Below are 12,909 nucleotides of genomic sequence, written 5' to 3'. Positions count from 1 at the left end.
GGATTCCTAGCATGCTTCTGGAACCCTTTTCCTGGCTGCACCTTTCTCACAATTCTCAGTTTTTTTTACTTGCAGCATTTTGTGTCTGTTGCCTTAGGTGCTTTCATTATCCATTTTTGAGAAGAGTCTAGCTCCATCAGCTCTGTAGCTTCCTTTAGGCTGTGAGGGATGCAGCAAGATCACCCCCTTGACCTCTCTTCTCTGGATTGAACACATATGTGTCTCTTATTCCTCTTGCTGTGGCACCTACTATCTCAGCCAATAAAAACTATTTAGTTGACACCTTTCTTGTATTGGGAGTCCAAAACTGGGCAGAGTATCCAGATGCAGTCTCACTCAGAAATGAGCAGAGAACACTCACATCCCTTGTCTGCTTTTACCAGTACAGACCAGGATGTGGTAAGATTGTTTTGTTGCAAGGGATCAGTGCTAAAGTGGGACAGGAGCTCATTCTGAGCAGAACAGAGGCATAAGGCCAAACAGAGAGATGAACTGAGTCTGTTGCAGATCTATGATAAACTTGAAACTTTTAAAGCACTTATAATTTTAAATCATTATAATTTTATAAGTTTAATTGACATTTCCAGGAATTAGAGAGGAAGATCAGCTTGCACATGTGAGGAGAGCAGGGTGGGACATGATAAAGGGGTGAAAATAACTCACCATATGAACTCACCAAACAGCTCTTATCAAAAATGAGATGAGACCTGGGGCTTCTGCCTCTTGGTCTCTAACTCCTGAGCTAGTAATTTCTTATGCAGAATTTCAGGTTCTCCATCTGTAAATTTGAAGGGTGCTGCTAGATCATTGCAGCAGCTGGGACCTACTCATGGCACTTGGGAGTGTGGCAGAGACAGCCAAATGTCATGTGGGGCTGACCTCAAGGTTTTACCACGTGTTCTCCTCTTCCCTGTGCCTGCAGGCTCCATCGAGCTGAAGCTGCATGACATGGTGCGGGCAGCCAAGAGCTCCGAGCATTGCACCATCAAAATGGCCAAGGAGAATGCAACACCTCGATTCTCCATCTTCCGAAATAAGCGCATGAGGGGCTGGTGGCCCTTCATCAAACTCAGAGATCAAGAAGATGACGAGCGAGAGGAAAGGGAGTACAAGAAGAAGAAGAAGAAAACAAAGTGGAGCAGCTCAGTCAGACCAGAGGACAGGGAATTCACAGACCCCAGTGGGAACAAGTATTTCCTGACGGTAAGGTGGGGAGCTGGCACTGGTGAGTGCAGCCAGTGTTTTTCCTCTGCCTTGATGGCAGCCTGTCCTACACACACACAATCTACAAGGGCAGCAGTGACCCAGCTTCTACAGGATCCTGAAGACTTCTTCCATCTACTGCTGAGCCAGCACTTTGTCTACCCTGAAGAACCAGACGCTGTGGCTTGCAGGGGTGTCTGACTTCATGTATTCCTCTGAGCTTTCCACAGAGCTCAGCTCCATGAGGGGAGCTGTATTTGTTTAGGAATTTAGTGTTCCCACTGAAAGACCTCAGACCATGTTCTCCTTGCTCACTCCTACTCCAAAGCAAGAGGCACATGGCTGCCCATCAGCCAGTCAGGACAGCAGCAGAAGCTAGTCCTGGCGTCTCTGCCTGCCCAAGACAGGCAGGTGCCAACTGACAAAGGACAGACTTGCTCCTGATACCCCGGCTACTGGACCACTGTGTGTCTCCAAGGGTGAATTTTGCTCAGTGCCACTGTGGGAGGGTAGAGACAAATCAGGTAGTTGTGGAGTTCATTAAAATACAGTTCCTTGTCTGCAAAATAGTTTCTTACCAGGCCACAGTTTCCACTGGCTGTGAAGTAAGACTCTAGTCAATGGAGAAAAAAGCTCTGAGCATCTGTAAGTGGAAATGGGAGAAAAATACCCAGTTGTGGCAGGATGTGTAGTCAGTGGGCTGGTTTGTGAAGCAACACATTCAACTGTGGCTCAGACATATTGTCCCTCCAGGGTAAGGTGGAAGCGGAGTTCCAACTGCTGACTTTGGAGGAGGCTGACAAAAGTCCTGTTGGCTTGGGCCGAAAAGGGCCTGAACCTCTGGAAAAGCCCAAGTGAGTATGTGTATTATCACCTTTAGGTTGAACAGACAGTGCCATGTTCTCAGCAGTTGTGTGTATGGAAACCAGGAGTATTGGCTTGTCTGGAAGCCAAGAGCAATCTCCGAGGTCCTGGGCATTGGGGTCTGCAGGACCAGGACTGCCAGGGTTTTCCAGAGCTCAAATGAGTCCACAGGACTTGAGGCTGCAGCACCTGGCCCAGGATTGATCTAAGGAAGATACTCAAGGCAGCTGTGCCATAACACTGCTTGTACAATGGTCAGGTCTGTCTGTGTGAAGAGATCCCTTGTGTACGAGGGTGAAGGACAGCTCTGGGGACACTGGGACACTGTTCCAAAGAGTCCCATCCTGTTGTCTGTAGAGTTTCCACAGACAGTGTGTTTACTGTAGCCTCTGGGCTGCTCCGGCCTGGAAGCAGCAGGAAGAGCTGGTAATTCATGAGGGTAGCAGGACACCAAAGCAGAAGGGCTAATGTGATGTTCTTATATATGTGATGTGCTTATATATTCTTCTCTTCCTGTTCTAGTCGGCCCAAAACAACTTTCAACTGGTTTGTGAATCCCATGAAGACCTTTGTGTTTTTTATCTGGAAGCGGTACAAGAGATACATAATTGTGCTGTTTGTTGTCACTGTTCTGACAATCTTCCTGGTTCTTCTGATCTACACCATGCCTGGATACATCAGCGAGAAGATCATTAATGGATAAATGCTCTTCAGCAGAGGACTATTCAAAGACAGGGGTGATTGTGGCAGGAATCAAGATCTTAAGATCAGAAAGTTTAATGAAAACCTGTGGGTGCAGAGACAGCCTAAAGAGACAGAGACCTGCAGAAGTGAGCTTTGTTTTCCTCATGAATAAAAACTCCTTGGCTACTCTCTCTGATGCTTGTCCTTTTTAGCTGCTTTCTGGAGCTGGGGGACAACCTGTTTGTGTGGTACAGGCTGATCCTTGTTCAGCAGTCCTCACTACTGCCCTTTGCCCTTCCTCCTGAGAAGTACAGCAGCAAGGACTACACTAGGACAACATGGAGTCACGAGTGTGCATCTGTGTTTGGTGTCAGGCTGACGTAAACTAAATGAGAAAATAAATTCATAAATTGTTCTTGGCATGGTTTGTGGTGCACCAGGTTTCCTGTCATCTGCAGACAAGCCCGGACATGATCTGATCCCAGTGGAGGCGTTTCAGCCAGGGTTTTGACTTCTGAGTAGTGCAGGTGATGCTTAGTGGGACCACAGCTTTTCCAAAGAATTTATCTGACTATGCAGTTTTATAGCAAAGGTGCCTGCCTTATGGCCTTTTGAATGGGGCAGGAATAGAGTATTTTGGGGGACAAAACTGCCTGGGCAGAGCCAGGCAGGTAGATGTGAATCAGGTGAGGACTCTGGCTGGACATGAACCCAGAAGTCAGTGTGGGGCAGACATGATGTTCCCCCAGTGAGTCTAGAGTTCAGCCATGGAGTGGGGACCCCAGAAGGCAAAGAGGGAGGCCTCTCTCCCTCTAGAGGACCTTTGGGCTGCAAGGTGGGAGCGAAATAGGCTGCAAAGGGCTCAGGTCATGCAACACCTGCTTGGGGCTACAGCAAAGTGACAGTGCTGCATCGCTCCCTGTTTTTCTGCAGGGCCCGTTTAGTGGGATGTTGCCTTCATAAGCAGTACCTGGTCCTCCCCGGCAGTGCCCAGTGAGCCCCAGCAGCGACTGCTCCATTCAAACAAACTCAGTGCACTCCAGCACATCCAGTGCACACCTCCAGAGAGCCCTCTTGGCTCTTTCAGCCATGCTCAACCACATTTCCCATCACAGCACCTGTTCAAACACTGGCATTGGTCTCCTTCTCCTCGCAGATGAAGCTGGTGGATTTTGGCTTCCTTTCTCTTGTTGCTTCCGCTTTCCCCGAGGTCTGGGGAACCGGCGGTGCGGTTCCCGCGGTTCCAGAAGCTCCTGGCCGACGGTCTCCTGTCGATTGTCGGATCTCTGACCAAAATGAAGTAGAACAGTTCAGGAAAAAGTACCCAAAAAGCCGCTGAAGGATTCCTGCCGCAGTCTCACCAGGACAGGGAAAGGGGAAGAAAGAAACTTGTTGCTTAAGCTGACAAAAAAACCAAGCTAGCTAAACAACAAAGTAATATCCAGTCTTTTTGACACCCAGCACACCCTGGAGGGAAGCTTGAACAAACCCCACGGCTTGCAAGGCTCCTACACCCGCACCCCGCCCACTGACGCACCTTAAAGTTACAGCAAACATTTCTGGGCATAAAGCCAAGATACGCAGGCTTCCTCAAAATACTTCGGTTTATAATTGCTGCTTTGTGCCTGAGATCTGCAGGTGTGTGTCTGCGTGTACAAACTGAATGGAGGGTGGGGTGGTGTCTGTTCAAGGTGTGAGTTTGCAAGCCAAGAGGTTCAGTTCTGCCTTTGCTGCTGGCAGCACAGTGACCCTAGGCCTCTGCCCCAGACCCCTCCAAGCCCAAATGTGACCATGATTCATGCCAGCAGTTCCCCTCCTGGTCAGCACCATGACTGCTCTGATCTCAGTGTGCAGTGGATGCAGGAGGACTTCAGGTCACCCATCACCTCTGCCTTCATCAGCCACATGGACCACTGCAAGGCTACTGACAACAGCCTGGAGAAAAAGAGCAGGGGTGGAGGGCTACAGGGATGCACCACGGGGGATGGGGTGGCCCTTCATCACTGTGGGCCTACTGATCTGTACCAGATCAGGCACCACCATACCATTTGTCACCATGAGTACAGAGTGGTGTGAATATATTTGGGTGTCGGCAAAACACCCAAAGTAAAGATTTGATAAAGGCATGTGACAGGTTATGGTGGCCAGGGGTGTAAGAGACTGAAGATGGGTCTAAGGCCTGACATATTTGGTCTGCAGTTATGCACATCGACAAAATAATGTAGAAGAACTTACTGTTAGTTGGTAGGACTAACCTTCAGAAATGCAACCATGTGTTGGTCACCTGGTGGGATTTATCCTTTGAAAGGGAAACAATACAATAAAACTGTTGTTGGCATGGAAGTGTGATCATAGGCCATTGTGATCTCAATCTCATGTGTTGACCCCATGTGAGATGATGTTGAAACTGGCCACTCCTGAGGAGGAGATACAGGGTGTGGTCCTGGGGTGGAGAGAGAGGATGACATGATGCACACCGTGTTGATCCAGGGGACATCCTGAAGGTGTGCTGCCCTCCTGCCTCTCCCGCTCAGGAGCCATGCTCTATCTCCTTCTCCTGCTTGGCGGCATCTCCAACATCCAGGGGTCAGTACGTATTTATTGCTAATGCAACAAATAAAATTGACTTGCTTTGCTGTTCTGACTGCCTTGAGTTTTTTGTGCATGGGCATCCTCCTGAACCCATAACACCAGGTGACAGGCACCTGTCAGCTGAGGACAAGAGCAAGGGGGGAGATGTTTGTATGGGAAGGCTGTGCTTAGTACTGGTCCCACACCATGAGTTGAAGAGAAGGCTCTCACATGCCCAGGCAGGGTGGCAGACTGAGGGCTGAGGCAGGGTCTTCCACAGCACAGATCTTTGACAAATGTGAGAATGTCACCAGGAGCAGCCCCAGGGTCTCTAGGATGGATATCTGGACACCTGGAGCCTCTGGGTGCATTGAGGAACCAGCCTCATCCCAGCAGATCTCAGCAGTAAGGGAAGCATGGTGGCAATAAAGGGTGCCAAGCACATGATGCACAGCAACTGCACCCTGATGCTGGCAGCTCTTGGAGCACCTTGGAGCTGCCTATCTCCCACCTCCTGGTAACATGCTTCTCATCCAAACCTCCATGCTATGTCCTTCTGCTTCCTGGCCATGTCCTCTTCCCCTGCTGCTGCTCTCCATCCTGTCCACAGTCCCTTCCCTTTCCAGCTTGCAGACTGATGGTGTGTTTGTTGTTCGCATCATACCATGGCAGAGGACCAGATTGTGCCGTGTTGCCTGACAGTGGATGTTGCTGTTGTCCGCATGTCATGAAAGGTGTGAGATGACCAGCCTGATTGTTGTTGTGCCTGAAAGCCATGGACCCCGTCTGCACATCTGACCCAGCACAGTAGAACAGATTGGCCCACACCGGTCCCTCCAGGAGCCAGATCCATGTTCTGGCCATGCTTGGGATGTATCACCCCCTTCTTCCTTGGAGGAGTAGTTTGGTAGGTGGCCAGAGGCCAGGATCAGCTCAGCTCCCACATCTGCAAGTATTTATCCCCTTTGGTTTTGACCTAAATTTGTGTTGGCCCTAACAGTTTCTCTTTTCAGCAGTGCTGTGATTCCTTGGCATTGACATATCCCTGCTAAGTGCTGGTAATGCTATCTCTGTGTTGCTTATAATTCCAGATTTTTAGCAGGTCACAGAGTGAAATTTTGGACATGGAGAAGAGTGCACTGCTGGCACTGGCCCTGCTTCTCTGGGCTGCAGGAGACACCTTTCTTCCTGAGGACACTGCAAAGGCAGAGCCCTTTCTTTAGGGACACCTTGCTTGATCTTGATATCATGGTGAGCAGCACTACTGGCTCCCTGTGCAGACCTGCCCTGGGAAACTAAGACCCCATATGGTGCACCTGTACATGCCTGGGGCCTGGTGCAAAGAATCAGCTGCCTCTGTAAGGATGCTCCAGCAGAAGGAGGCATCTTCTGGATCCCTCTCTCAAACTCCCCAGAGATGACCTGCTACCTCAGCACTTCCTCTGCACATGAAACATCCCAGTCTCTCATTTTTGTTCTTCACACCGTTGCCAGGAGCTTTGGGATCAGGACAGTGGAACTAGTTTTGGTTTGTGTCTGATAAAGAAGTTCTCTCCTTCTTTGATTCCTTCAGAATCAACTGCTGCTCTGCAGGATTCACGGTCTTTGTAAGTGTGGTGAGGATTGAGCACACTGGAGCTTGGGAAAGCAAACAAGTGGAGCCAGCACCACAGAGCCTGTGCTGTCCCTACTTCTTCCGACCCATGTTTCATTCTCTGTGTGATCGAGAAAATGTGCTCCACGAGAGCTCAGGGCACAGCCTCTGCCTGGCTCCCAGGTAGTGGTGCAGAGGCCCTTTGATCCTGTAACCAGTAGATACAGACCCTTTGCGTTTTCCAGTGCTGTTCTAGTTTGAGTTTCTAGATCCTTCATCTTTGCATCAAACTTCCTTGCAAAGCAAAGTGTTGATCTCCCCTTGGATAAAATAATCACTGTTCAGCTTGCACTGCTTTTTCACTGGCTGTGCTTTTCAATTGCTGAGCACATTTCACAGTGCTCCCCTCTGAGCCAAAATACATCCAGGTGCGCAAGAGTCCTGGTGAGGTGTTGGACGTACAAGGCTCTTGAGAGCTCTCTGCTGCTGGTATCAGTGAGCCATCCCAGCAGGACACACAGGGGCAGGAGAGCAGCTCCACTCCAGGCAGATTCTCCCACCCAGAGGAACTTCTTAAATCATTGAATTCCTGATTTGGCCTTGGGAACCTGACTGGGGCATTCAGCTTCAGGGCTGCATGGAGAGGCTGTGCCAGAATGCCAGAGTGGCAGGTACTGATGAAGAAGGGACAGCAGCTCTGACCTCACTGTACCACCCACAGTTCTCCCCCACAGCATGGTGCAACATTTCCTCTTCCCTTCACAGCTGCTGCACTTGCAAAAAGCACTGCAGAAGCTATTGAGCCCAGAAGCATCACCTTCACCAGTTTGTGCTCAGTGGAATGGGTGCTTGCAAGAGTACAAAAGATGAACTCATAGGAACTGAAGTGTGGGGGCTCTGGTAGCCACCCTGTGGGGAGAAGAGCTGGCATTTCATGGCAACTTCCTGCTTGGGAGAACTCACATCTGGGTTTCCAGTTGCACTGGTGATGGCTTGTTTGTGCTTCTCCCTTTAATATGGGGTGATGGTTCCTGGGCTTTTAGAAGGGACAGGCTATTAGAAGAGACAGCAGGCATCCCATGCTTTAGCCACCTAGGATCATGCAGCTTCTTTTTGCTGTTAAGAAACGACACAGACTCACCAGCAGAAGGATGGTTTGCACAGCATCTTGCTTTACTTAAAATTCTCTCTTTTTATACACTGTTCCAATACAGATAGACCAGACTGGTCAATTATCAATACATTTCACCTGATTGGCTAATTAACAAAATGCCTTTCTTATACACAATCTTTGAGAAAAACAGGAAAACAGAGAGTAAGAAAACAACACCTGCAGGTGGTTTACAATAACAAGCTATCATTGTCTATCTTCAACTCCCTAAAGTCTCACAAGCTGATTCTGGGAAAATTTACCTAGTTTTCTCACTCTCTGACCAGGCTGTCACATCCACAGATTCTCCCATTCTGTTCTGTCTCCCATCTCTGTTGGCTGACTGGACCCCTGGGACAGCAGTTCTGCTGTCTGGGACATGTTCTGGGGGTCAGATCTGAGTACAGATCTGAGTCAGATACCATGGTGAGCAGGGATGTCCATTAGGGCTCTGTTCTCCAGGAGCTGCAGAAAATGGTTTCTATGGAGAAATGGAGCTAGTGCTGACACATAGCAACTGAGGGAGGCACAAGGTGCTACTGGGAGAACATGAGGGATTTTCTAGTACAGAGGGGACACCTGCACAAACCAGCTGTGTTCTCTTCTGACCCTGGGATGAAGGCTGTCCATGAAGCTCTGCTCTTTGCTCTTGCCTTGGGCCACAGAAGCCAAGTCCTAAGTCACTGAGCACTTCACAAATTCCCTGAGGAATGGAAAACCCTTTTCCCTCTGACCTTAGGCTACATGCTTTTTGATAGAGAACAGATGTTCTTCCTGGCAATGATTTAATGCCCTTGAAACTGCAGAACCCCAGGACTGCTAGGGTGGGAGCTGCATGGTGCCTGCATGGGCTTAGCAGGGCAGAGAGACGGTGGGGCTCCCCTACCCCGGCTTCTCTTCATGCATGGGGAAGAGGGCTCACTGCTAGCATTGTGCACTTGGTAGGTGAATGTACACCACTTAGGATGGGGAAGCTGGTGTTTGACTTGTGGCCAGGGTGATGATGCTTTGCTACTAGTTCACAGGTCAGTTTACAAATCCTAAATGTGTTGCAGGCAAGAAGTTTCTTGTACAGCACATGCTGCCAGCCAGCTCTGCCCTGAAGTAAATGGTGGCAGTGGCAACAGCAGAACACAGAAATAATGTTGTTGAACAGTTAGAAAAGGAAATTAATATTGGGCTATTTCAGTTCCCTCAGGGTGGGTGAGCATCCAAGGGGTGTCCTAGGAAGCTGGGCAGAGAGGGTGGGTGAGAAGGCATTCTGTGGTGCCACTGCCACTGGTGTTTGTGATGTATCACTGCAGGTGGCACATAGGATGCTGTTACAGATGTACACAAAGGTGGTGCTGGGCCTGTGCTGCCCGTCCTGTGGCAATGTTTCTGAGCCCTCACAGATGGCAGTGGTCCTGTCTGTTGGGTTCCCTCCCTCCTCCACACCCTTACTGCCCACTGCACAGCCCCCACCAACAGCTCTGCATGGTTCAACACCTGCTACAAGGCAGCCATAGGGCCTCTGCTGACAGGTGCACACCATGAGCTCTCCTCAGATGAAGTTCAGTGGTGGCTGGTAAATGAGGCAATGGACAGGTGCTTGTTGGTCATCCCAGGCTCCCTGAATCTGTTCGCAGTGGGGCAGGGCCAAGAACAGATATGATGGGGATAGAGGGATGCAGAGATCCCAGCTCAATCCTTCCTCCCCTTCATACCCTGCTGCCTGAGCTGTTTTGCACCCTTTTCCTAATATCCCATCTGTTTTTTCTGTTCTTTCCCAGGTCTCTGCTAGGAGAAATGGGGCTCTGTCTCCCTTTGGGCTATTGGTGGAGGTGCTAATGCTGCATGTCACAGTGCTTGTTCCCCTAGACCCTGCAAGGTCCCCTGAGTGGTATCCAGCTCCAGGCCATATTTCAGCAGCTCTTCAAGGTCCTCTGGGCCCTCACAGCTGATGTGTGGGACCCATCTCATTGCAGGACGTGTGCAGTGGTGGGAAACTTGGAGCAGCTGAGTCAGAAAAAACAGAAAGAGTCCAGTCATGGGCTGCTAATTGACGCTCATGACTGGGTGCTGAGGTGGGTGACCTAAAGGGACTTGGTCTCTCCCTGTCTTCTGAAAACCCTAGCACGCCTCAGCCCCTGTCCATGCTGTTGAAATCTGCCAATACAAACCCTGTGAAGGAGGTGGCTGGCTGACCCTGCTCTCCAGAGCCCTACATCCTGGGACACAGGCCTTGTGTCACCCATATCCACTCTTTGCTGCTGGCTGGGGTGACCTGCCGTCCCTGCCTGGTGGGACCAAGAGCCTGGAAAGATGCACCTTTGTTTTGGGACACACCATCCTGCTGTCCTTTAGGGTGAACAGAGCAAAGATCACTGGCTTTGAGCTGGATGTTGGAATAAGAACAACACATCTCTTCATGTGTAGCATATTGGTAAAGCCTTATAGAATAAGAGCCTTGTTACCCTAAAATCATAGATTAGGCCTGCTGTATCAGCTGGGTGCAGCTAACAGCTAGCCTAGCAAGTTACTGTGAAAAAGGAATTGCACCTGTGAAAATAGAGGCTCTGACTGTGAGAATAATTCTGTACCCATGAAACAAGAATGTAAACATCGTTAGAGAGGAAAGTTTTTGATGGACACGTACACTAGCAACTACTAAGCAATGAACTGATTTGCAGTAAGTTACCAATTAAACATGATGCCTTTAGAACTGAGATAAATATGATAAATATGAACTGTGAACAATAAAGATTGGGCTATTTTGCATGAAGAGGTGTCTTGTCCATCTCTACAGTGACATTCATGTACCCAGAAGAGTGCAGTGAACCTAAGGCACAATGTTCACCTTGTCCTTGTCCCCTTCAAACCTCTGGAGCTGCAGTGGGTTACCAGTGTCTTCTCCACAGGAGAACTCACACGGTGTGTCAGCATTGGGGGATGGTGTCTCTTGTGCTGGAAACCCTGCGGATGGCGCAGTGTGGTCGGGGTTTCCAGTGCCTCACTGGAGACCTGGCACTAGTCCTGATGGCACAAAGGGTACTGGGCATCCCTCTGCCCTGCACTTTGAGGTAGCTGGGCATTGACCTGTCCCCACAGGGCTCAGGCAACCTATAGTACCATACTCCTATGAGTGGGATGGCAGCTGTGCCCACAGAGGGGCCACGGGCTTGATGCGTCCCTTCCTACAGCTGGGCCAGCTCAAGGGGTGGGAGATGCCACTAGGCTGGGTGCTGGGAGACAACGGATACCCTCTGCAAAGAAATGGATCCCCTCAGCAGCAGGTGTACATGATCACTGCTCACCTCTGCTTTTGCAGCACACGTGAGAGTTAAACAGTTCATCAAAGAACAAGCTAATGGCTCCATGGGCTCCAGCTCCTCAGGGACAGGCACAACTCTGCTGGGCAGTGAGCCAGTGGCTGCACTGTATTGGGCTGGCTGTCCTGTTCCAGCACAGAGAGCACCATATCACTCCACTCCCCACTCAGGTGTTGATCCTGGGCCCAGCTTTCCTCAAGTACATCCATGACAACTGGACACAGCATCACGTGTGATACCCCTCCACTGGCTTCACAGCCCTGCTCTTTGCCTTGCACACCTGCCATCAGGTGAGCACAGACAATGGTAGTACCAGCTGCTGCCACTGTACCTCCCCTTGCACTGCTTGTCCATATGCTTGTAGGATGCCCCAGTACCCACACAGCATTGGCTCTTGCTGGCATGCACACAGGTCTCCGTGTTTGGCTTTGGAGCAGACAGTGAAGGGAACTGGCCCCACTACTGGGAAAAAAACTCACCGGTCTGGAGCCTTCCGCAGGACGAGAGCCCTGTGGCTTCACTGACGTTGAATTCAGCCCCATTGAGCAACGGGTACATATAGGAAGGATTGTATTCTACAAGTGATGCATTTCCAAGAAACTAGAGCCAGGCTGTTTGGCCAGGAATGGGCCGAAGAACACTGCCAGCAGCTGTCCTGGCTCTTTAGCTTGCTGCTCCACCTCACCACCTGGGCTCACAGACCCTGCAATTTGCAGGGTTTTGGTACTGCTTGTGCTGGTCCTACCAGCTGGGTACTGTGGGTGCCATTCTCCCATGGCAGTAGCAATGATGTGTTCAGCTGGACATAGGGTGGGCACAGTTCTGCCCAAGCTGGTTGGGAGGGACAAAGAGGAGATGCTGGGGCTGGAAGTGAGCATGGAGCCTGTGTGTGGCCCTGCAGGGCTGTGAAGCCAGTGGTGGACAGCAGCTGCTCAAATGTGGCTGTCCACATGACAGAGTGGGTATTTTCAACCACAGATGGCTTTCGGGGGAGGTTTGTAGTTGCTCTTAGGAAAGGAAGATGCCCTCCTCATCCTGCCCAGTCTTTTACTAAGACTTTTATTTTTACAGTCCTTAACTAAGGGAATATTTTTTAAATTGTATCAAGAAAAAGAAGGGACAAATCAAACATGGTGACAGAAGACAACAGAATCAAACACATTTGAAATGATCTTACGTTGGAATAAACTTTGAAAACGCATGAACCACCACCTCCTTTGCTTTTTGACCCCTTACAAGTCTGAAAAAGCATCCCTGCAGAACATGGGGATGCAGATCAAGACTGCAGACCCTGGGGACTGACCTCCCCAAAGAAGTTTTTTTGTACTCCAGAGCAGGGTTAGCAGGATGTCTTTTATCACTTTCAATCACTAACATCCTTGGTTCAGACTCAGCTTTATCATGGTTCTTAGTCACTTGGGCTTTCAGTCTATTCAAATCACCAGAACTCTTGGACTCATATCCTTCCTACTGATAGCAGAAGCCTGTATTACTTAACTTTAATGAACTTAGGTTCATTAATTTTCTATCTC

General features: G+C 49.8%; 2 protein-coding genes across 2 annotated transcripts in view; both read left to right on the top strand.

Moving 5' to 3' along the window:
* The window catches only part of LOC121364408 (fer-1-like protein 4), a 39,122-nt gene extending 36,352 nt beyond the window's left edge, over positions 1-2,770 (top strand). The window contains 3 exon segments of the mRNA XM_041487656.1: positions 923-1,203; positions 1,957-2,057; positions 2,590-2,770. Coding sequence (XP_041343590.1) covers positions 923-1,203; positions 1,957-2,057; positions 2,590-2,770 — 563 coding nt within the window.
* A 1,137-nt stretch (positions 2,771-3,907) lies between these two features.
* On the top strand, positions 3,908-12,544 carry LOC121364404 (CMP-N-acetylneuraminate-beta-galactosamide-alpha-2,3-sialyltransferase 1-like). The gene is given in 11 exon segments (XM_041487646.1): positions 3,908-4,071; positions 6,896-7,099; positions 9,450-9,633; positions 9,927-10,132; positions 10,413-10,521; positions 10,864-10,981; positions 11,377-11,416; positions 11,544-11,667; positions 11,790-11,852; positions 11,854-11,897; positions 11,899-12,544. Coding segments are annotated over 11 exon segments (1,320 nt in total). The 3' UTR covers positions 11,963-12,544.
* The last annotated feature ends 365 nt before the right edge of the window (positions 12,545-12,909 follow it).

Source organism: Pyrgilauda ruficollis, unplaced genomic scaffold (assembly GCF_017590135.1).
Source record: "Pyrgilauda ruficollis isolate IOZ18807 unplaced genomic scaffold, ASM1759013v1 scaffold82, whole genome shotgun sequence".
NCBI lineage: Eukaryota > Metazoa > Chordata > Aves > Passeriformes > Passeridae > Pyrgilauda > Pyrgilauda ruficollis.
The sequence above is the reverse complement of the archived record's forward strand: the minus strand, read 5'-3'. Positions and strand labels throughout refer to the sequence as shown.